General features: G+C 57.3%; 1 protein-coding gene across 11 annotated transcripts in view; it reads right to left on the reverse strand.

Annotated features, from left to right (window-relative positions):
* The window catches only part of ARHGEF10L (Rho guanine nucleotide exchange factor 10 like), a 146,864-nt gene that overhangs the window by 26,970 nt on the left and 95,093 nt on the right, over positions 1–24,801 (reverse strand). For 10 of the 11 annotated variants that reach the window (XM_060310461.2, XM_060310476.2, XM_060310467.2 and 7 more), the window contains 5 exons: positions 19,535–19,656; positions 13,410–13,496; positions 11,336–11,562; positions 9,544–9,698; positions 2,604–2,752 (listed from right to left, as the gene is read on the reverse strand). In XM_060310461.2, the coding sequence (XP_060166444.1) occupies positions 2,604–2,752; positions 9,544–9,698; positions 11,336–11,562; positions 13,410–13,496; positions 19,535–19,656 (740 nt within the window). Of the gene's footprint in view, positions 1–2,603; positions 2,753–3,092; positions 3,307–9,543; positions 9,699–11,335; positions 11,563–13,409; positions 13,497–19,534; positions 19,657–24,801 lie in introns of those variants that run through there. The other variant, XM_060310497.2, reaches the window with a different exon arrangement.

Raw genomic sequence — 24,801 nt, forward strand, 5'->3', positions numbered from 1 at the left:
AGACCCGAGGTGGGCATGGCCGGGGCAGGGACAGGGCCTCTGTCTTTGATGACGCCTCCCAATTCCTCCCCGTCTGGAAAGTTTCGTAGCCCTGGGAGGGGCCGCCGGGGGGCCCAGCTTTCACCAGCTCCTCAGGCCCTGCTGCCCACACCGCCTGCCCCAACAACCAGCAGCCACTTTGCTCCCACGGGCCTGTGGTTTCAGGGTCCTACGGCCTCTGGATCCTTCCTTAGAAGATTCTTCCTTGAAAACAACTCTTAGCTCACATCCTGCCTCCCACTTTCCTCGGCTGCCTTCTGCCTCTCCTGTCCCATTTCCCCTGCTGGCAGCATTGAGAATGTCTGCTGGCCAACAGGGAGCTCACAAAGCCTGCTCCCTCCCACCTCGTCCGCACTCCGCTTTCGGCTTCTTCATGTTTCTGGGCCCACTTTTCCCATATGGGGAACAGAGGGCAGGCTGCGTCTCCCCCATCAGACTAGAGGCCCCCAGGGAAGAGCTGTGTCTCCCCTAACAGACAGGAGGCCCCCCAAGGGCAGGGCTGAATCTCCCCCATCAGAATGGAGGTCCCCAAAAGTAGGGTTGAGTCTCCCCCGTCAGACTAGAGGCACCCCAAGGACAGGTTGGATCTCCCCAATCAGACTAGAGGTCCCCAAGGGCAGAGCTGTGTCTCCCCATCAGACTGGAGGCCCCCTAAGGGCAGGGTTGGGTCTCCCCCATCAGACTGGAGATCCCCAAGGACAGGGCTGGCTCTCCCCCATCAGACTGGAGGCCCTCCAAGGGCAGGGTTGGGTCTCCCCCATCAGACTGGAGGCCCTCCAAGGGCAGGGCTGGCTCTCCCCCATCAGACTGGAGGCCCTCCAAGGGCAGGGCTGGGCCCGCTTCCCTCTCACCGTCACCCTAAGCTGGGCCCCAGTGCTCGGCTGCTGGCTGAGTCAGAGCCTGTGCAGGCTGCCAGCCGAGAAAGCTGGGAGGGCACTGGGCCTGGCGTGGTGACAATGAAGGGATGCTTGGGCAGGGGCTGCAGGGGGGCCTCATCCTTTTTCCTGACAAATGTCTTGAGACCCAGGTCAGTTGGGGACCTCAAAAGCCCTGGGGAGCCAGTCCCCACTACTCACCCTCCTCTCAGAAGGCCGAGAAGGTGACAGGCCCTTGAGGGAAGTGACAGGGCAGGGTCCGGGGCAGCAGGGAAGCCCCCAAACAAGAACCAGGGGCTGGGAAGGGAGTCAGTGGCCGCAGCTGCTCAGGGCTCCCCGCCCCTACTCCAGCTCTGCCTGGGAGAAAGAGGACCAAGGAATCCAGAAGCTGGAGTGGGGGAGGCAGCAGTGTCCTTCCTGCTGGCGTCTCCCCGGCCCTTCCCAGAGCCCACCCTCTCTGTCCAGGCCCAGCCCCGCCAGTGAGGTCAAAGGTCCTGGTCCTGTTCAAGCAGCCCCTCAAGTGTGGCAGCCCAGGCCTCACCTTTAGCCCCCAGCCCTCTTCTCCTCAAAGGTTGATTATAGTTCAAAACCCAAATCCTCTGATTCTGCCCACGGCGCTGCCTCTCACCCCACCTCCCTTTCCAGAACCCAGAAGAACCGCTAATCAAATATCTCCTGGCACTGGCACTGACCAAGCACTATCTCACTCAGCGGCGAAAGGACCGCAGGGAAAGGATGCTTGTTCCCCTTTCATAGATGGGAAAACTCGTGTTCACAGACGGGGTCCCCCAAGGCCCCCGCAGGTGAGTGGGGGAACCGGAAGGCAGAGCCAGGCGTGCACAGCTCCGAACGCTGCACTTCAGCAAAGATGGGAAAGTTAGCGCCAAGACCCTGAGGTTCAATCCCGGGTCTCAGAGCTCACCCACAGCTCCCTGGGCCTCAGTTTCTCCATCTGCCAAACCCGGACAGTGTCATCCGGGACCCGGCCCCAATCCCCTGGGATCTTACAGTCGCCTGGCTGTTGAGTAGCTGATGTATGGCTGTACGAGACAGGATAGAGCGGGCGAGACAAGCCGTGGAGGCACGCGGGGGCCTGTCTGTTCTGACCCCAAGCCCACACCCACAGCTCCCCTCTGGGCCTGGTGGCCGCTCATTTCAAGTTGATAATCTAAACACATCAAATAACGGCAAACTTCACCAAAATACCGTTCAGGGAGCCACGCGGGCATGGGAAGAAGCCCCTGGACCAGGCTCTCATCCCAGGGCTGAGGATCCAGCAGTGCTTGTGATGGGCCAAGGCAGGACCCAGCAGGCTCCACGTCCACACTGTTTAAAGAGCCCAGCGCCCAGGATGGCTGCGTTCACCCTGGCTATCCCCTCGGCACAGCTGGGTCCTGGGTACCAGTGGGAGCACAGGGAGCAGCAGACACAACGGAGGAGCAGCATCACTGCCCAGCGGGCTGGGGAGCCTTCCCCTCACAGCAGCCCCGAGGGTGCGTGTCAGGGCAGGGGGTGGGGTCCCACAGGGATCCTGGCCCCCTCTTGCTGCCCAGCAAACTCTGATGATCCCTGAGACGCGGCTGGGAGCCGAGAGTGGCGCCAGGTAGAATGCAAGAAGGTCTGCGAGGGTGTGTCCGGAGATGACCCCCCCAGGGCCTGGACCCACCAGCCACAAGGCAGGGCCGGTACCTGAGTCTGCAAGCTGGTGGCATCCAGGACAGTGACCCGGGGCCCACAGCTGGCCCACACGGTGTCCTCCAGGCTCAGCAGGGTGCGGACGGGCCCAGGTCCCACAGTCAGGCACACAGGCGGGCTCTCCAGGTCCCAGGGGACGCCTCCTGGAGGGAAAGCAAGGAGGCAAGTCAGCAGCAGGGGGTGGGGGATGGCAAACAGCTCAGAGGCCCGGGGCTGCTCAGCCCTCGGGAGCCACGGGCCACAGCGGCGGCCACGCCTGGCTCCGTGAGAGCTCTTGGCCCCTCCCTCTGCCCCTCACCCTCCCCAGTGGCATGGCGGCTGTCCCCATCTGCCTCTGTTTGTGTCCCACCCGCTCTGGGGGCTGTACTCCCCACTTCCCCCTCCCTCCCTTCCTCTCTCCCTTCCCCTCTCTTCTGTGCATTCATTCCACACACACCTAGTAAGCACCTACTCCATGCCAGGGCCTGTAATGGGTGCTGTGAAGACAGAAGTAAATCAGACACAGACCCCGCCCTCAAGAAAATCCCCGCTGGATGGAGAAAACAAAGGGTTAAACAGCAGTTACCACACGAAGTGCCAAGCCCAAGTGGCCAGGCGTGCACAGAGGGCCTTGAGAGCTGTTAAGATGGAAGGAACCGAGTTGGTTCACAGAAGAAGTCCAGGGAGGCTTCCCCGAAGAGGCAGCATCCACAGAGCCCTGCCAAGAAGGTGGCACATGGTGGGGAGCGTCCTGGCCCTGGTTCTGCTGGCAGCTAACTAAGGACCTTGAGTGCACCTCTCTACTTCTCAAGGCCTCAGTCTTCCCACCTGTAAAATGGGGAGGGTGCTGCGAATAAGACTGTCTCTGAGGACATTTCTGACACCGTAACTTATTGAAAATGAGTCTTGCCTTCTCACACAGCTTCTCGCCTACTCCAAGGCACTCTGTCACCTCTACCAAGATCTCTGATGACCTTCCTCCTCCAGAGATGCCACCACCCCAGGTATAGAAGGAGGAAGTCCTGAGAGGCCATCGGTCCCAGCCCACCATCCCTGAAGACAGGCAGATGAAGGGATCCGGCCCAGCACTGCACGAGGCTCTCTCCCACCACCCTCAGGGATGCTCGGCTCACCCAAGAACAGGCCAAGGATCTTCCCTGGCATGAGAGCGGTGCCCACGGAGACTGGTTTTTCTCTGAAGCTACACCCGATGCCATACAGAACCCCAGAGGCTGTCCTGTCTGCCAGGGAGCCAGATGGGACAGGAGGGTTGAGCAGGAAGTGGGGCACACCTCTGAGATACCGTCAGCAGCGGGAGGCAGGACAGAGCCTGCCACTGGCTTGTCAGTGCCCAGCCACTCCCATCCCCCCTCCACAGGTCCCCGGAAGGGGTGCAAAGCAGCCCCCGCACAGGCCCTCCCTCTGAGCCAGCTGCTGGGTGGTGCGATGGAGCTGTCTGCAGAGCTGGAGGGGTGTGGCAGGAGGACCCATGGAAGACGGACCAGATTCCCCCACCAGCACGCTCCCCTCCCCTTCCTGTCAAGCGTGTTCTCCTCTCCCCTTCAGCCCTACTTAAACTTGGCAGACTCCCAGCTCAGCTAAGAGTTGGAAAATACACCCCCCAGCCCCCGCCCAACCAACACACATCCAGTTCCTTCCAGCCCATGAATAGGAGCACGTGGGAAGCTGCGGCCTCTCAACCTCTGCATTAACTTGGATGGGTGATGGTGGCGTCCCCTCTCTGAACCTTAGTTTCCTCACCTGTAAAGTGGGCATGATAACCGTGCCCACACCTCGCCGGATGTTGGAGGGATCAAATCAAATGTGTTGAATGTTTGGCACAGGGTGGGCACCCGGTGAGGGGCGTTGGCAGCTGCTGCCACATTCTGTTACACGTGGGCACGCCAGGCACTCTTTTCATGAATTATTTCATTACCTCCCACCAGCCTGTGTGGAAGATTCTATTCTTATCCCTGTTTTACAACTGGGAAAACTGAGACCCAGAGTTTAGAGAACCGGTCCGAATCACACAGCTCGACGGGACCCGCTGCTCATTAGCTCTGCCTGTTGGCTGTCTTTTGACACAACACGAGAGCCCGCGGAAGGGCACTGACTGATGCGACGGCAGACACCCAGGGAGCCCGGAGCTTGCACAGAGCCACCCAAGGAGGGTGGACCAAGCAGGGTTGGAACTCGGCTAACTCTGTCCTGGCCTCCTTCCCCAGTCCCTGCTGCCCTCTCAGGTTCCAAGGGTTTCCAAAGATCTCTGGGGAGAGTGACCATGACGCAACCAGGCCTCCACAAGGGACGCTGACCCCCGTCGGGCCACCAGAGCCACAAAAATACGAGGCTTTGCGCGCCCTCCAGCGGCCAGAGGTGAGTATTGCTTGTGGCCAGAAGCTGGAGCTCCCGCCACTAAGGCTAAGGTGGGGGCTGAGAACCCTGCCAGGAAGGAAGCAGCTGGGATACTGGAACCACACCCCCAAAACGGAAATGCGAGCTCTGCCCCGTGGGCAGTGATGACCAGCAGAGCCCGTGCACCCTCTACTCTGTACCTTCCTGGAATAGTACAGCTGCCTGGGGTAGGGGGTAGCATCTGCTACCCTTGAGGGTCACATGTGCACTGACCACTCCTCTGCCTGCTGGGCATCTCTCCTGAATCCAGGAGAGAATGATTAACTGATAAAATAATACCAATATCATTATATCAAAAAGGACACAGGACAGGAGTCCCTGATCTGAAGGCCCATGGCGGGACCCTAAACAAGAGGTTTCTCCTTGCTGGGACTCAGTTTTCCAATCTGCACCCCAAGGGGACAGACCTCTGACCTCTAAGGTTCTTCCCAGCCTCCACAGGCCACAAGTCTAAGACTTTAAACATAATCATTGTGAGCTCTGGGCAGGGCTAGAGCCCTACCCACCCCAAGCCTGCTGGGGGATCCATCCCTCCACCTGCTCCCTGCCCACCAGTGGCTCTAGGTACACATGCTCCAGAACACACGTGCACACCTACAAATTCACACCCGCCCCCTGCAAGACGGCCCATTCGTGAGGGCTGGGCCCGGCATCAGCTCTCACGCCAGATGAACGGAGATGAAGCCCCTGTCTCAGCAAAAGCAACTTCAAGAGGCAGGAGTCCCTCCTCCCCCAGGCTGCAGGGGAGAAAGCCCAGCAGGTGTCCTTGGGGGTCCAGATGGAGCCGGAGCCAGAAGTTAGGATACAGAGTGCAAGTCGTTGAGATCGAGGGGGACCCAAAAGGCAGCCAGTAACAGTGATGATGGTGGAAAGGTAACAGGCATGAGTCTGTGCCCAGGCTCCATTCTGGGCACTTGTGTGACTGACCGCACCTGGCCTTCACAACCACCCGCTGCCGTGGGGCTGAATTCATCCCCATTTTACAGGTGAGGAAACTGAGGCTCCAAGAGAAGCAGCAGCAACAGGCCCGATCTCTCACAGCAGGGACCCAATCCCGACAGCCTGACCACGTCCCAGACCATCATTCACCCATTCCATCGTCTGGTCCCTCCGGGGGGTGACCCTGGCCCACATCCCCAGCATCTAACCAGGGACATTCCCACACCCCAACCCAGGCCCGGTCACGCTCCTGTCTCTGCTCGGAGCCGGGGGTGGTGGCGGACAGAGGGGGTCCAGGCAGCCCCGCCCAAACACAGGATGGGCGGGGGGGGGTCACCTGGCTCATGTCCCAGCGCAGTACCAGCCACCTCGTGGGCACTGAACGCATATTTGCTGCGCGAGTGAATGAACGAATGAGGGAGCGAATGCTGATACGCGGAGGCTCCTGGGGGCAGCAGACTGACTGCCACGGCCACGCTGCCATGGAGTCGGATTCTCCATCTGTCACCTGGAGCTTGGACTCCAAGGCCCCCCCAGCTCTGACAGCCCAGGACTCCAAGTGGCCTGGTGACCTTAGAATCTTCACAGTTACCTCACAGCTGCTGGTTCCACAGGACCTCCAGGACTCAGCAGGTCCCCAGGTTGGTTTCGACCTGTTTCACCCAGTATTTCTGGTCCTGCCCTTCTCCAATGAGCCAAAGCTGGGCCAGGGATGCCAGCTTTATCTGGTCTTGGTCTTAGCCAGGCCCAGGCAAGACGGCAAACCTGTCATATGGACACTGACAGATATATCACCAGTATCTGCTCCGCACCCAGAATAAGGGTCTGGATTATTCAAAATCCCCATGGGGCACCAGAGGTGGGTTCTGCGGGCCCAAGGCCAGAGGCTGGCCCGGGAGCAGCTCCCAGCTCCAGCTTCGGGGCTGGGACGGAGTCGGGGTATCTGAGGGGTATCCGAGGCCCCACGGCTGGGTCATGGGCCAGGCTGATGATTCCAGACCCAGCCACATGCAGCCCAGATGAAAGGCGTGTGGTCCTGAGAGCCCCCTTTCCTGCCCTGGCCACCTCTGGAGGACACCATAGGAAGGGGAGGCACCAGGCCAAGGTCTCTCCCAGAGGCCTCCCTGGCCAAAGGCAAACCAAAAGCCAGAGGGTGGGCTCCCATGGACAGAGTGACCCAGACTCCCCTACCCGGCTGGCTGCGGCAGCCTCCCAGACAGCCTGCCTACGTCCACTCCATCCACCAGCCACAGTGCTCGGCCACTCCCAACACTTCCCTCCACTTCCCATCGACCGAGACAAACCCCAGGCCCACAGGGTCCAGTCCATCTGCTCCCAGACCCTGCCTGGTGCCGCTTCCCATTCCCATGTCCAGCAAGACAGCCTCCCCACCAGACCAAATGCTCTCCTGCTTCCAGGTCTCTGCACATGCGCTTCCCTCGGCGAGAACACTGTTCCCCCAACTCTTCACTGGCCTGGCCGCTTCTCCTTCTTCGGGTCTCACCTTCAGGATCTCACTCCTTAGAGGCCTTCACCAACCAGCCCACCCCACGCACAGGAGGTCAGGCTCTCACCCGACACCCTCTTCCTCCCCTTAGGACTCTCAGCACGATGTGTAATAGTAAGCTTCCTGCCTGTTCATTTGACTCATCTATAAATTAAACTTGTCTCCCTCTATAAACTGTGAGGGTGGGCGCACATCTGGTTTGCTGGCCACCATATCCATGGTGCACAGTAGCTGCTCAGTAAATAGTTGGGGGACAAATGTTTGCAAGGTGGGACAGCTAGTGGAGCATCTCAACCTCCTCCTCTAGGCAAGAGAGCACCCAGCCAGCCCTGGAGGGAGGATACTTAGGTTCAGGTCTCGGCTCACCTGTGGGACTCTGGGCAGTCCCTTCCCACCCAGAATATGAGGGTGTGGCATCTGATGGTCCCCTTTGGTTCTGACGAACCACCAGGCTCCAATCCCAGGCTGAAAGCCAATGCTTAGACCCCATCCCCCTATGGGTTGAATTGTGTCTCCCAAAATTCAGTCATTGAAGTCTTAAGCCCTAGTACCTCAGAACGTGACCTTGGTTGGCAACAGGGTTGTTGCAGTTGTAATTGGTTAAGATGAGGTCATATTGAGGAGGGTGGGCCCCTAATCCGATATGACTGGGGTTCTTATTCCAGAGGGCTATTTGGACACAGGCTCACCCAAAGAGAACCCCACATGAAGATGGGGGTTATGGTGCCACAAGCCAAGGAACTACCCAAAGCTGGGAGAGAGGCCAGGAACAGATCCTTCCCCAGCGCATTCCGAGGGAGCACGGCCCTGCTGACACCTTGATCTTGAACTTCCAGCCTCCAGAATGTGAAACAATACATTACACTGTATAAACCACTCAGTTTGTGGTACTTTGCCATGGCAGCCCCAGCAAACCGATACACCCCCTCGCCTCCTCCCAACCCGGACGCCCAAATTGATGAGTCAGGAACCAAGACGGAAAGGGCTGGAGGCAGCCGAACTGGAGGCTGAGAAGCCAGCGCGGGCAGGGCAGGGCTCCCAGCCTCCCGTGGGAGCCAGAGGGTAAAAGGCCCCTGAGAACCCCTGATCTAGATCTCCGAAAATCTGAGCCCATATTGACATTCACACGCACAGTCTGTCTGATGGTGAGAGGGATTTTTCCCCCTCCCTCTACCCCCTTTAATTAAAAACTATAAACGCCTTATTGAAAGCTAATTTAAAATACCAACACAGTGCCAAGTGGCAAAAAAAAAAACAAAAAAAAAAACTCAGTACAAATATCCGGTTATAATCCTGCCACAGGCTGTGATGACGCAGCAATTAGAGGCGCGTGGGAGGGGGAGGGAGGCTGAGGCTTCGGCACATCAGCTATCTCTGGAGGTGCTGGGGGCAGCTCGCTGCTCTGCCCAGCCCTTGCCATTGGACTGGGAGCTGAACGAGTCACAAGGGGACAGGGGACCACAGCACTCGTGTCCCTCCCCGAGTCTCAGCATCAGCATCCGTAAAGGGGAGGCAGTTCTCAAGGGTCGTGGCGAGAATGAAGATAACGCGCCTGCATAAGCACTTCACCCCATCCCGGCAAACGGCAGCTCAAACGCTGTCAGCCTTGCTCTCCAGACGTTATTATCTGTGCCGTCGATGACTTAATAAAATAATGGAGATTGAAATGCCTCACCCCACTGGGCACTCGCTGTGCCGGTCCTATGCTTTGCCTTCACTGCACCTTTTACCCCACAGGTACCCATGAGCTGTGGGTGTTACCATGATTCCCATTTTACAGATGAGGAGACTGAGGCACAGAGGAGAAGCTGCTCGCCCATGGACACATCTGTCATCAGGGCAGAGCGTGGACATGAAGCCAGATCTATCTGAGCCCAGAGACCCTGCTCTCATCCAGCAGAGTTTCCCGCCAATGGGCTGAGCTGCCTGTATGGTAGTGAGCACCCCGTTCCTGTGGGGATCAGGGACCTCCAATCTCCCCAGCACTTCGATTCCCCGATTTTTTTCTGAGCTGCCTCCCTGGCCTGCCTCCCATAGACGCTCTGGTACAGGATGTGGCTCTCAGTCAGGGCCCAGGGCTGCCCCCATCCTTACTGCTGGTTCCGGGGTACGCGGCGAGGGTCCCATCCTGCAGGCCGGCAAACAGGTGGAAGGGGTTGTGTCGCAGGCAGAGCACAGGCTGCAGGCCTGGGCTCCTGCAGGTCGCCAGGCACTGGGTGCCCGTGTCCACACTGCTGTAAACCAGGATGCTGTGGGGAGAGGTCAGGTGACTCACTTAGCCCCCCAGGTGCCCACTCCCCACGTGCCCTCCTGGTGAGAGGCTCCAAGCCGCCCCAACCAAGCTCAGCGAGCCTCCCTGCTGTGTGAACAGGCCGCTGCTCGGACTTTTCCATGGGTGGCCTTTGGAGGATGGTGCCCATGGAAAACAGGGGGCTCTGGGTGCAGCACAATAGAGGGGCTAAGAGAACAGTTTTCAGGGTCACACAGACCCGAGGGTGAATCCAGATGGGGCCCATCCAGCTGACTGACCTGGACCGCTGAGCCTCAGTCCTCTCTAAGAAACGGGGCCGTGATGCCTACCTCACGGCCATAAAAAGGAAGGAAGCACCGACGTGCTACGTGGGTGAACCTTGAAAATGTTATGGGGAGTGAGAGAAGCCAGGCACAAGAGGCCACACACTGTGTGACTCCGTTTGCCTGAAATGTGCAGAAGAGACAAATACAGAGCAATGGGAAAGTGGACTCGTGGTTCCCAGGGATTGAGGCAGGGAATGGGGGCTGACACAGGGTTTCTTTTGGGGGTGGTGAGAATGTTCTAGAACTATGTAGTGGTGATTGTTGCCCATCATGAATGTACTGGAAGCCACTGAATTATACGATTTAAAATGGTTAAAGTGGTGAATTTTATGTTGTTTGAATTTGATCTCATTAAAAGCAAAGAGTGTTCACCAGACCCCTGGGTTCCATGGACCCAGACCAGGACATCACAGAGCCTCTAGTGTCTCCAAGTTGGTTCTACGTATGTTAGCTTTTAGCTCCTCCCCCAGCTGCTTGTGTGGGAAACACTTCATGGTGGGGCTACTGTGAGGCTCACAGCCCCTGGCTCAAGGAGCAGCACACAGTAGGTGCTCAGGAAACATCCTCTCTCCCCGCTTCCCCCGACTCTAGGACAGGCATGAAAAGCTTGGAGCTATGAGGAGGACGTGGGGCTGTAGCCCATCTCAGGGTCTTGTTCATCACCATCTTCACCTTCCATTTAAGTGGGATGAATGTTCATCCTCCATCCACACAGCTGGACCCTCGAGCAGGCTAAACTCTGGCGGGAGTGCCCCTTGCTGCAAGGAAGTATTGCTGACTCACCAGCTCCGGGAGGGTCTTACTGGGGGAGCCCCCTCTGCCAGCAGGTCTCATAACCTGAGAACACCCAGGACGCCTACCCACCCTGCAAAGCTAACTGAGGCCATAGCTGGGTGGATGCTGTCAATTACAGAGAAGGGACCTAAAGGCTTCACATGTCCCATGTCCTAGTGGACTCTCACCGCGGCCCTGCATGGAAGGATGCTAACACCCACTTCACAGACAGGAAACTGAGGCTCAGAGCGGTTAAATGGCGTGAGGAAATAGCAGATCCAAACCTGGCTCTGGCTGACACTGAAGTCAGCGTTGCCCTCGGTACCACACTACCCGGAAGGGAGCCAGCTTGCATGAAGCAGCCACTGAAGGGTCCTGGTTAAAGTGCGAGCAGCTCCTGGTTCCCCCTTTCTGCTCTCAGCCAGGGGTGGAGAATGTTGGTGGGTGACGAGCCAAAGCTACACGGACAGCCTCCGATGCACCTGCCTAGCCCTGCCCCAGGCTGTTCCCAGCCCCTCCTCCCCAGGCCCCTAACCTGCCATCCTGGAGCCCGAGGCAGACGGTGGGGTGCACTCCAGCCGAGGCGTCAGCAGCCGAGCACTTCTTGTCTCCGTCTCTGCTCTCCTCCTCCTCCGGCTCCGGAATGTACTCCATGCAGAGCACAGGGGCCACCAGCGGGAAGGACTTGACCGTGCGGGGCGCGGGCCGGTTCAGGGAGAAGATCTCGACCTGGCCCCCTGCACCTTCCTGCCCGCCCCCGACCTGGGGCAGAGACCCAGAGAGGCCATCAGGTGAGAACCATGAGAGCAGAGGCAGAGCTCAGCCCCTGCCTCCCAGGGACCCATCCCGAACTTCTACTTGCCACTGGGGTTAGGTATCAAGAGAAACGTCCCCCCTCCTGCCCACACATATCCTGCTGTCACTGAAGGTCGCTCGGTCCCAGCTGCCATGGCAACAAGTTAAATTCAGGGCCCAAAGGAAATCAGGTAAAGAACTAAGGTGGACTAGATACCCAGTCAGCTTTCTATTTCCTCATCTCCAGGGTGAATTTCAACCAACAAATAGTGAGCATACACTCTGCGCTTTAAAATGTCCTTCTCTGTCCTGTTCACTGTTCTACCTCTGTGTCTAGCACATGGCAGGCACTCATTGTATACTTGCTGAGTGGATGGATGGATGGATGGATGGATGGATGGATGGAAGGATAATGGATGGATGGATGGATGGATGGATGGATGGAAGGATAATGGATGGATGGATGGATGGATGGATGGATGGATGGATGGATGGATGGAAGGATAATGGATGGATGGATGGATGGATGGATGGATGGATGGATGGAAGGATAATGGATGGATGGATGGATGGATGGATGGATGGAAGGATAATGGATGGATGGATGGATAGATGGATGGAAGGATAATGGATGGATGGATGGATGGATGGATGGATGGATGGAAGGATAATGGATGGATGGATGGATGGATGGATGGATGGATGGATGGAAGGATAATGGATGGATGGATGGATGGATGGATGGATGGATGGAAGGATAATGGATGGATGGGTGGATGGATGGATGGATGGAAGGATAATGGATGGATGGGTGGATGGATGGATGGATGGAAGGATAATGGATGGATGGATGGATGGATGGATGGATGGAAGGATAATGGATGGATGGATGGATGGATGGATGGATGGAAGGATAATGGATGGATGGATGGATGGATGGATGGATGGAAGGATAATGGATGGATGGATGGATGGATGGAAGGATAATGGATGGATGGGTGGATGGATGGATGGATGGATGGAAGGATAATGGATGGATGGGTGGATGGATGGATGGATGGAAGGATAATGGATGGATGGATGGATGGATGGATGGATGGAAGGATAATGGATGGATGGATGGATGGATGGATGGAAGGATAATGGATGGATGGGTGGATGGATGGGTGCATCATGTGCTAGACACTGAGGAAACAGTGAAGAACAAATCACCCTCAGAAGGGACATTTGGGCTGAACTCTGAAGGGTGAGCCAGAGTTTCCCTGCTTAAGTACCTGGAGACAGGAATAAGCAAGAGGAAGTAGAGGATGCCCAGAGGGGTGGTGAGGCTGGAACCTCAGCGAATCTGTGGGAGGCCACCATCTGCACACCAGGAGCATGCGGGGTGGGGAACACCTATTTGAATCGAGGGAGGCTCTGCCAGGAACCCCAGGGGCAGAAAGGTGGGCTGGGATCTCCGTGAGAGATGGGCGGCCCTGCCCCCTGACTCCTGGAGTGAAGACCCTGCCATCCACATACTCCACACAGCTTCCCGTTCATTTCCGTCATGGCACCAAGGCCACTTCCAAGCTCACAAATAAGTGAGCTTATTTGTCCCTTATTTGTGAGGGTTTTCTGTTGTCCCTGGTGAGGTCACACCTGCCAACTCTGAGCACAGAGCCTGGCACAGAAGTTCCCAGGAAGACCTTGCTGGATGAAGGTGCAGAAAATGGGGGCCACAGGCAGGCAGCTTTCTCCAGCACCCACCCCAGGTGCCACCCTCCCTGCTCATGCCCTGAGGCCAGAATCCCTGGCTGGGCCTGGGGCTTACTCACCCAGAGGTAGCCCTGTGGAAGGGAGGTGCTGACAGCCGAGAAGCCCAGCAGGGGACAGCTGACAGGGCTGTGGATCAGGGCCCCAAGCTGCAGAGACAGACGGCACACACAGGGTTAAGTGTCAAGGTGACTGAGATGCTGACATTTGACAGCAAGACCTTGGTCTGAACCACCCGAGGGGCTGTTAAACCTGCAGATTCCTGGGTCCCTTTCAGGCCCCGAGTGAGGCCCCTGAGAGTGGAGCCAGAAAGGTGGCAGGTTCCTCCCCAGGCAGCTCCTATGCACTCGCACTTGACCATCGCTCTCCTAGAACCTTCTGGCCAAAAGGAGGCTGAATGAAACTCTGGGCCAGCAGAGGGATTTTCAAACCAGGCAACTTCCAGATAAGATTTGTTGAAAACCACTAATGCCCACCCCCCATATTTTACAAACGGGGAAAATGAGGTCCACGGAAGACACGCAATTGCCCGAGGCCACGGGGACAGTAAGTGCATCCCCCAGGGAAGCACAATGGAGGGGGATCCTCAGGTCAACAGAGCCCCGCTGCAGACGACCCCTCCAGGACCGGAGGGCTGGGTCCTCGGTCTGGGGGCTCCGTCTGTAATGGGTTGTCACTGAGAACCACCAGCCGCTTCTTCCTTGAGCATCTGCTACCCCAAACCCCGTGCCTCTGGTGGCTCTCTGGGGCCTGTTTCCTGAGCTAGATCTGCCCGTCTGTCTCTCCCTGTCCACACTGGCCAGGACAGCAATGTGAGGAGATGGCCTGGCCCTTTCATGGGCCTTGCTGGAAACTCCAACCAGACTTAAGGAGAAGGAGGCTGAGTGGGGAGAGCTCCAAGGTGCCCCTAGGAGAAATGCAGCACCGCTGGACCTTTTGACAGGCAGGTGCTGCCCTCTGCTGGTCCTGAGGGCCCGGCCAATCCCAGCCCTGCTAGAATATTCTAATAAAGTCTCTAATGGCCATGGGTGAGGGGACCCAAAGAGGTCACCGCATCCAGCCCCCTCATTTAGGAGTTGGCAAACTTGAAGTTTGGTGGGTGGGGGGATGTGACTGGTTCAAGGTCACACAGCAAGTTAATGGCAGAGTCGGGGCTGGAATTCAGTTCCGAATCCCAGCCCAGTGCTCTTTCTGGCTGAACTCTACCCAGAGGCCAGACTGCCAGGCTGGAGACCTTGGCACTCTGGGGTACAACTTATGCCAGGCCTCCTGGGCACCCTCAGCCCCCTGTTCCCCATCACTTTGCTTCTTGGGGGGCCACATCCAGCTGGGTGCCTGGCCCTTTCTGCCACGCAGCTGCTCCTGTCCTCTCAGACGGGGAGGGGGCAACCGCAGCCCTGGCTCAGACATTTCCATGGCAACTCCAGCAGGCTGGATGTCAGCCCGGTCGACAGAGCCTGGGTCCAAGACAATGGCAAAAACTCAAACGGCTCCCTGGAGGGGCAAGGCCCTGGACCCAGAAGTCCTGTCCATGCCAGGAAGCCGACTCCCCAAAATCAAGGTGCCCCATACAGAGCGGAGGAGAGCACAGGCTGTAGAAAGGAGGCCAGCTTTGGACGCAGCCAGCGGGCTCCAGTCCAGCTCGGATGCTACCAGCTGGGTGACCCCACAAACCCGTTCTTCATGGTCATGGGGACCTTGACATCCTGTCAGGATGGCCTTGGGGACTAGAGATGGTGGACATGAAGCCCAGCAGTGGCCACTGCTTACGAGGACTTCCTGTGGGATGCGTGAGCACTCACTAAGCAGTAACACTGTCAGCAGAACACTATGGGGGAGGGGCTATTCCACATGAGCCACTGTGACACACAGTTAGGAGCCAGGGACCCACGAACAGCAATTCTGGCGGATGGAGGGTGACAGCCGGGACAGAGCCCACTTAGCTAGTGTACTGAGGCCTAGGCAAGCCTGCCGACAAGACCCTCTGCAGCTCTGGGATGCAGCCCCCAGGCCCCCAAGATGCTTGCGTGTCAAAGCTCCCCAGAGTGGGCACCCACCCCCTCCCCAAGGCCCTGTCCCCAGCCAGGCCTCTAACTGGACCTCAGCCCAAGGGAGAAGGGGTTTGCACTGAGCCCTCCCCTTCTCACCCCCCTTGCCCTCCAGGGAGAGGCTTACACCTCAGATGGAGCCCAGGTTCAAGAAGAACCTCCCAACACCTGACAGTCAGGCTATCGCAAACCCCCCAAAACAGACACCAGTGACTTTTCCTTCCTGGGGACCAAGATGTCCTCAAATATTTGCTTCCAATTCTTGAACTCCGAAGGCAGGGCACACAGCAGACAGTAAGCATTTGACAAGAATCGTATCATTTAACCCTCACTATGACCCAATCAGGGAGGCACCACGGCCACCCCAGTTTACGCACTGAAGACACAGCTGGGACATGCAGAGCTGGGATTCAGACCCAGGGCAGGGTGGCTCCCGTGGGTGCTCTTTCCCTCCCCCAAGCAATTCCCTGATGAGTCTGAAGGCCATGGTGCAGCCCAGCATGGGGACCGGCCATCCTCAGCACCGAGAGGAGAGATGCTCTTTCCTTCAAGCCCAGCATCCCCGCTCCCTTGAGAGAAAGAACCCAGCACACACCCCCATCTGGCTGGCAGTACAAGAGGTCTGAGCTCATCTACGCTGGGAGAGGGGTTGGAATAACAAGCCTTTCCGGGAGAACAGCCTCGGCTGCTGCTCTCGTTGGGCCAGTCGCGGAGCCCGAGTCCTGGACCCCTGGGACTGGGCCTGGGGAGAGGTGTAGGCAGGGACCCACACGCTCACATCTGTTCGCGGTAATTGGACAAGGCCCTGGAGCTCAAGGCCCTAATCCACCTGCTGCCGGCACGGAGCCGATGGGCACATGTGTCTGGTCCGGGGTGGGAGGCAGGTGCAAGCAGAGGGCACGGTGTCTTGGGGCCCAAATGGGGACATGCAGGCTCTGATAAGTCCCTCGGGAGCTCCACGGGCCCATCACTCGCGGGGATTCCCTCACAGCTCCCTTGGATCCCTCGGGGGCGGGGCGGAGGGTGGTGCTCCTCAGGAGAGGTCGGGCAGCGGGCTGGGAGGGGGCTGAGGACGTTTCCAGCCTACACGGCCCCAGCCCCATGGGCTTCACATGAGGAGACTCTGAGGCCCAAGTTCCCCCAGGGAGAGGAGGCAGATGGCTGCCCGCTCAGGTGGGCATTTCTTGCAGGGAGGCCCCGGAGGCAGCGGCCTGTCTGTGACCCCACCACCCCGTGTGGCCTGTCAGGGCATGGGCCCGCATTCTGTATTCCCCAGAGGCCCAAGGCCCCGGGGGGAGATGGGACAATCCATTCCCCACCCCAGAAGTCCTTCTCCACGGGATGCGCTAGGGCCAGGAGAGCCGCAGGCAGGGGCGACCTGAACCGTCCTCACCGCGAGGCCCACAGGCAACCCCCAGGAGGTAAGAGCCTCCCGTTATCAATAAATAAGGACTGAAGTCCTACAAAGGCCGGGACTGTTTGGTGGGGCGATCGCGCTGGGGCACATGCCAGCCAAGCCCCAGGGAGCGGCGGGAAGGAACAGGATCGGGCAGGGGGCAAGAAAACCCTCCTTGCCCAGCGGGCAAGTTATCACTCCTGAATCCCTTCTCTCAGCCGCAAGGAGTAGCAGCCCCTCCTCTGAGGGCAGCTGCGGGGATCAGAGTTCATCGCTGGGAAATGCCCAGAACGTAACCTGGCACAGAAGCCTCTGGGAAGGGCCTGACCCCAAGTTGTCAAGACTAAAGGACTTTAAGTCATATCGCTGTTGCTGTTATTGTTGTTGTTGTTATTACGGCCACTGTCCACTGAGCACCCGCCACCAGTCAAGCTCAGTGCTGGGAACCTGACCCAGCCTCTCTCACTGAATCCCTAAATCAGGCTGTGGAACAGGAAACAGCAGCCCACGCCGCTGACACCAGCTTTCGGGAGCGCAAGCCAGATACTCAGCTCATCCGTCCTCTCCCTCAGCCTCAGCCCCCGTCTAATCTCTTACCAGTTCAGCCATTCCTACCCCAGAGCGCGGCCCCAGTGTCTGCCCACCAGGGCCGGGACCAGGGTGAGGAGAGCGGGGCACTCATCCCAGGGGCACATCTTCAGCGGGGCCCGAACACTCAGAGATATATTTTAACACAATCAAGAAAATATTTTAGCACGATTTGTTTACAATAAAAATGCAAAAAAAAAAAATCCATAGTGAACAATTACTAAGAGTTTAAATAAAGACAGGACCTGACCCTGCCTCACCCTAATGCTGGCTCTTTATTTACCAAAAAAAGCCGGCAAACCAGGGCCACAGTTTGCTGGTCTGATTTTTTTTAAGTATTGTGTGAAAATATCACTTATTTCGACCATGAGTGCCTCACTCGTCTCGCGCTAGCCCACCCCGGCCTCCAGCCTGGCCTCCTCCCCAGCCTCCACCTGCACCAAGTCCCACCCCATCTCAGCAGGACCCCAGCGCCAAGCTCTGCTCCGGGCTCTTGGTCTCCAGCCCGGCTCCCTCCGTGCCCATGGTTCACTCCCACACAAAAGCCAGAAGGATCAGATGATCCTTCCAAAATATAAACCAGATCGTGCCAGTCCCCTGCTTGGAGCCATGCTTGGCTTTCCGTTGCCAAGAATGAAATCCAAACCTGACCCAGCCTGCGAGTCCGGTGTGGCCCAGCTCACCCACCATTGGGCCTCCCCTCCCAGCTCACTGAGCTACAGCCATGCCAACTGCCCCAACCACCCCTATCATGGGCTTCTGTGTCAGTCTGTCTTGTCTTGTCAATATTTGAAATATTCTCCCCCTGGGGCCTCAAGGGGTTGGATCCTCCTCGCCATTCCGGGCTCACTTTTTTTTTTTTTTTTTTTTTTGTGGTACGCGGGCCTCCCACCGTTGTGGCCTCTCCCATTGCGGAGCACAGGCTCCGGATGCGCAGGCTCAGCGGCCATGGCTCACGGGCCCAGCCGCTCCGCGGCATGTGGGATCCTCCCGGACCGGGGCACGAACCCGCGTCCCCTGCATCGGCAGGCAGACTCTCAACCACTGCGCCACCAGGGAAGCCCCGGGGCTCACTTTAAATGCCACCTCCTCTGAGAGGCCCTCTCTGACCCCCTAACTCCGTGGCCCCATCTCTGTATCTATCATATCGGATTTACTTTCTTTATAACACACAGCACTCTTTTCTGTTTGCTTTTGTTTGCCGGGGCGGGGGGGTATTACCTGTCTCTCCTCTAGATTGAAAGTTACATGTAGGCAGGAACCTTGTATGTTTTGGTCACCACCATATTCCCAGTGTCTGGCACAGAGCCTGGCACACAGCAGGTCCTCAAAAATTATATGCAGAATGGATGAATGAATGAATTGGCATCTCACGGGTATTTTAGCTGTTTAGAGCCCCTATCTACAGCCCGGTTTGTCTCTTGGGGATTCACCTGGGCCTAGGTCCCCTCCCTGGAGCTCAGATGACCTCATCTCCTTGGGAGGGGAATGGGCAGTAACGACTCCAGGTGGAGGGGTGAGCTCAGCCGGGACATCGGGGACAGATGCCATTGGAAGTGAACATCCTTGTGGTTACAACCTGGGGTGCTGGAGTCAGCAAGGTTCCAATTCCTACAACTCACTCATCCTTACCGGTGGTGTTGTTTTCTTTAGAAAAATCACGTCACCTGTCTGAGCCTTAGCTTCCTTACCTGTGAGACAGATCTAGAAACATCTATTCATGGGGTTCTTATAAATATTAAAACAAGACAGTGACAGCAAAGCACCAAGAGGCATGATGGCTGTGGAGCCAAAGCTGACGCCCCACGGCAGCATCATAAAGGGTGAAACCCACAAAGCCTGGCGCGGCCAGGTGGGCCTATTACAGTCTACCTTCTGAGCTGGAGTCACGCCATCAACTGATGAGATCATTGCTATTTGTTAGCTCAAAATGGTGGAATTTTCTGTTCAATGACCCACAGAGGGCATCTGCCCCCTTTTTTTGGGGGGGAAAGCTGACTCTGAGAACAACAAAAAGGCTCGATCAACTCCGTCAGCAAGAAGTCTAGAAGCTGAAGCTGGAAGCCAGGCCTCCCCTGCTTTGGGCACCCATGGAAACCCTGGTTGTCCCAGGAGCCACCTTCATGTTGGGCTCAGCAAGATGCGTGCCACTCACCTGCAGGCTGAGGCCCCGGGAAGAGAAGGCGGGGATGCAGCAGGCCAGGATTGGGCACCAGAATGGGGCTTTGCTCTTCTTGTCCTCGTCCGGACACAGCCAGCCCGGCTGGTTCTCCTCCCCTGCGGCAAGAGGAAGGAGGCGGGAGGAGCTGGTCAGAGAGCGAGGACCAAGAGGACTTCCTGAAAGCCCAGGAAGCCACCGCGGGCCCCAGAGGCCTGGCCCGCATGCCCCACGGACCCAGCCAGCCGCTCCCCCAGCCCCACGCCTGCCCAGTGAGATGAAATCCAGCCTCACTCTACGGTCACAGCCATGGGTCCCAGGCTGGGAGTCGGGAAACCTAAGGCTTCAGTCCCAGCTTGCCCACCTTCTCACTGAGCAGCCTTGTGCAAATCCGCCCAACTCTGAGCCTCGATTTCTTCACCTATGAAATAGGGACGATGAAAATGCCTTCATCCTGCAGTTGCTGCGAGGATCCAGTGAAATAGCACATGTGACAGGGTTTCAAAAGGCATTAAGACACTGGGCACAGTCCAGGCCCCTGCTACCTTGACCTTATCTTCTAGAGGTGGGAGGCGGCCAAAAACAAGCAGGCGGACAAGAAGTTTTTGGATTGTGACAGCGCAGCCATGACACTTTTATACCTGTGATGACGATGGTCAAGAGGAAGACTCCCTCTCCTGCTCCCTTTAAGACCTACCCTGAAACCTAGGAGGTCACCTGCCTCCAGGTCCCCCAGTCGAGCTGGCATTGAAGCCCCTGGCAGCCTGTTAGAAGTGCACATGCTGGGCTTTCCTGGTGGCGCAGTGGTTAAGAATCCGCCTGCCAATGCAGGGGACACGGGTTGGAGCCCTGATCCGAGAAGACCCCACATGCCGTGGAGCTACTAAGCCCATGCACCACAACTACTGAGCCTGCGCTCCAGAGCCCACGAGCCACAACTACTGAAACCCGCACGCCTAGAGCCCATGTTCCGCAACAAGCGAAGCCACCGCAACGAGAAGCCCGCGCACCGCAACAAAGAGTAGCCCCCACTCGCCGCAACTAGAGAAAGCCTGCGCACAGCAACAGACCCAATGCAGCCAAAAATAAATAAATTTATAAGTTAAAAAAAAAAAAAAGGAAGTGCACATGCTGCTCAGGCCCAAGCCAAGCCTGGACCCTGGACCCTCACCTGGAGACTGCTGCGCTCAAGAGCATCTGCTCAACCACATTTTCTGTGGAGTCTCCTTCACATGGGTCTAGGCTCCCTCACACGCCACCACCTCCAAGAAGTCCTCCCTGACCACCCTGGCTACAACGGCCCCCTTCTCTCAGAAACCACACTAAACACCCTGTCTTATTTCCCATACAGCTTTCACAATCAAAAATCATGTTTTCTGTTTCCTTGCTTACGGTCTGTCTCTATATGTCTGTAGAATGTAAGTTCAAAGCAGTAGGGATCTGGGTTGTCTTGTCCGCCACTATCTCTCTGGCACCCAGCACGCTGCCCACACATAGTAAGTGCTCAGCGAACACGGATTGAAAGAATGAACGAGTGAGCAAGTGAGTAAACCACCATCTCTCCTGAGGAACTCTCCCTGCTAAGAAGCCCATATTCTTTATACTCCATCTGATGCCTGCCCTCCAGGGATCCCATGACGGCAGGGGCAGGGCGCAGCTCAGACACGCCCAGTATGTGCCCAGGCGTCAGGCACACTCTGAGTGCTTTACATATGCTCCCTGGCTGGTTTTCACAATAACCAAGCACAGTCAGAATAACAATTTTCACCTTATAGATGATGAGACTGACAATTAAGTAAGTCACGTGCACGGCTAGATGGCAAAACCCACATGCGGACCTAGGTCTGTCTGACTGACAGGCTGAGTTCTTTGCACTAAACCAGGCAATCTTCCAGCAATCAGACCCCCAGTGACACCCCTGGGCATGAATGACCCTGGACATGGTGACACTAGACAATGAGGAGGTACTCTGCCCCGAAGAGCCAGAGGCACTGGACAGGGCACCCCAGGTGAGAGGGGCCACTTAACGCAATGACATCAAGATGAGCGGTGCCTAGAGCTTTGGAGATGGGAGGAGAGGTCACCAATCAAAGGGTCCAACAGCAGCCTTCCCCCCCCACCACACACATCTACTCAGCTACAAGGAGGGAGGGTCAGCTCAGCCCAAGGGTGCCCCGCCACCACATGGGGACCTCCTGACCAGTCTTTCTGTACTCACTACTCCCCCCTACAGTTGGTCCTCCCCACAGCAGCCAGAGCCATCCTGCTAAACTTCCCCTGGACCTCGTTGGTCCCCTGCTTAAAAATGCCTACTGAGTCCCCAACCAGTTAGAATAAAATCCAAACTCTTCCACAAGAGCTGCAAGGACCCTCCTTCCCTCTCAGCCTCATCCCTCGGCTGCAGGCTCCACCACGCTACGCTTTCCTCAGCAACTTAAACGGGACGAGCCCGGAAAGCTCCCTCTGCCTGGAAGGCTGCACTCAGCTCTCTCCAGGGCTGGCTCTGCTCCTCTGCGAGGCTTAGGTTACGCCTCCACCTTCTCGGAAAGGCCTTAACTGACCATCATCCCATCCCCCACCTCCATCACTTTCTGTCTCAGCCCCTACTGGTGTGTGTAATGGCCCTGACCACAATTTCCAGCTCTTTTACTGGCTTGTCTCTTTTTTCCTCCGTGTGTGTGTGTGCGCCTGCGCGTGCGCGAGTGCACATGTATATGTGCGTGCGTGCGTGTGCACATGTGAGTGTTTCATCGTGCTTGTGTGCCCAGAGGCTCCCCTACAACGCCCACGTTCCCTGACGGCTGAAACCTTCCACACCGTCTCCTTCTGTACCCTCCAAACCCCTCACATGGCGCTGGACACACAGCAGACCATCAACACCCTTGTGTGGCATGAACACAGTCTCTTCCTGGAGCCTCATTTTCCAGATTTGTCAAATCGGAATGATGGCCACCAAGAGCAGCCACCACCCCCAACCCCCGGCCAGCACAGAGCAACACTGCAGAAATATGGTCAACTGGGGGGGGAAACAGGAGGAAGCAATCCAAGGGTACGAAGCTTTGCTTTTACAAGGTGAGTGAATCCTCGAGATTATCTGTACAGCCTATAGCTAACAATTCTGTATGACATGCTTAAAGATTGGCTAAGAGGATAGATCTTATGTTAAGCGGGCTTATCACACACACAAAAAATAACAATAATAAGGAAGAGGGCAGGAGGGAGCTTTTCAGAGGGTGGGTTTGTTTATGGCGTAGACTGTGGCGATGGAGTTCACAGGGGTATGCTTACCTCCAAAGCCATCAAGTTGTATTCCTGAAATATGGACAGCACTTTGTATGTCAATCACACCGCAATAAAGGGGCTTTAAAAATGCCGTTTAGGTCTGCGTGTAGGTCACAGCAGAAAGGAGCCGGAATGCGGGGGCAGGTGCGGAGGCTCTTTGAGAAGATGAAGACATCCGCAAATGTCAGAAATTATTTTGTGAACAGCTGGCTCCGACAGAGGCGCCGGTGCCTGCCCCACCCCCTCAAGCAGTGGAGGCGCTGGACAGGGAGCTCCCTCCCTAAACGGGCCAGAGGCGTCCCTGGTGTCAGGCCCTCTGCCCCACTGAGCCCTGGAGACAGAGTCGCATGAAACCTGGTTCCTGCCACCGAGGAGGAGAGGCCATCAAGGAAAGTACAACGATGGCACGGGATGGGCATCACCAAAACAGAACGGCTGTGCGTGCCGCACTTCACAGTTTACAAAGCTCTGTCCCGCACGTCATCCCACAGCCACCAGGGCAAGTCGGAGTTCCCATCCCCGTCTACACTGGGGAAACGGAGGTCGGGGAGTCAAAGACAGGGTCCAGGAGCCAAGCAACTAACCTCTGGGGCATCTTGCACAGTGCCCGCGGCCTGGCCGTGACAGCCGAGACAAGCCCACCCGCCCTGGGGGACACCACTTCTCCTTGGCAGGAGCTCACATCACAGCCACCGCGCTGCCTCTTGGACAAGGCTCTGGGCAGTGAACAAAGATGATCGAGATTGGAGAGTCAGGCCCTGCTCTCAAGGAGCTTACAGTCACACAGACCCTCGCCTCCCCAGGAGCAGGAGCCCGAGAGAGCAGTCAAGCCCACCTGCTAGCCTGGAGCTCAGCGGGTGGAGATAAGCCCCCGTGCCCGCCCGTCACCACGTCGCCCCGAGCTCATCCCTCTCCTCTCGCCGCACACCCACAGCCCATCAAGTCCTGACAATTTATCACTATACGTTCCTTTAATGATCTGACCTTCTGGTTTCAGATGGTGCCTTCCCTGCCTGCGACTGGGAACGTTAAAAGAAACTGGAGTTGTTGTTCCCCATCTGCCACTGCCATTGTTCCCCTCACAAAACCAGAGCGGCTGAGACCACATGAGAAGGCTGTTACCACTGGAAATTGAAAGCCCGCTTGGGATAAGTGACATTAAGAACAGGCACCAGGGGCAAAGCTGCGGTTTCCAACTGACGTTAAGTGGGGGCTTATTTAGCATCCAGCTCTGTTTGCCAGCACCCACCGAACTCGAGAGTACTCCAGGGGGCAGTGGGAGCAGCTCCAGGGCCGGAGCCCACGTCCCCGCTCGCTCCCCCCACCCCCTGAACCCTCAGGACCACCCGCCGGCTGCAGGAAGCCGACTCTGCCAGAAGGGCCCTGCGGGGTACAGGGCTGGGCACTTAACCTCTCCTAGCCTGGGGCCTCGTCTGGAAAATGGGGGAAATAATTCCAACCATTTGGAGTTGTTGTGAGCACTGGAAAGACTATATTTAGTACCCAGTGTACACCAGGCACTCAAGGAATAGTACCCGTTATGACCACCGTCCTCACGGTTGAAAAGCTGCCGCTTACGGTGCCTGAGGTCAGACCACCCACCGCCGCTGGGCTGAGCCCACCACCTGCGCTGGCCCTGCCCTGCTTCTCCCGCCCCGCCTGCCTCCCAAACGCCTCCTGAGTCCCAGCACCGTGCCCTTCCTGCCACTGCTGCCCCGGCGGACAGTCTGGACTGCCCTTCTCTTCCTTCTTAAATCCAAGGCCCCTCTCACACTTCGCAGCACCACGGAGATGCTCCTGGCCATGGCCACAGACATGCTGGGACCTCAGCATGCATCTTATCCTGCAGAGAGAGACGCCGGGGTCCAGGGAGGCCAGGCAGTGGCCGTGATCACCCAGCTGGGGTAAAACCCAAGTCGGGCTCCTGGGCCAGTACCCTCGGTCCCCCTCCTGGAGAGCAGACCTACCACTTCCGGCCAAGG

The sequence above is a fragment of the Globicephala melas genome, chromosome 1 (genome assembly GCF_963455315.2).
Source record: "Globicephala melas chromosome 1, mGloMel1.2, whole genome shotgun sequence".
Classification (NCBI taxonomy): Eukaryota; Metazoa; Chordata; class Mammalia; order Artiodactyla; family Delphinidae; genus Globicephala; species Globicephala melas.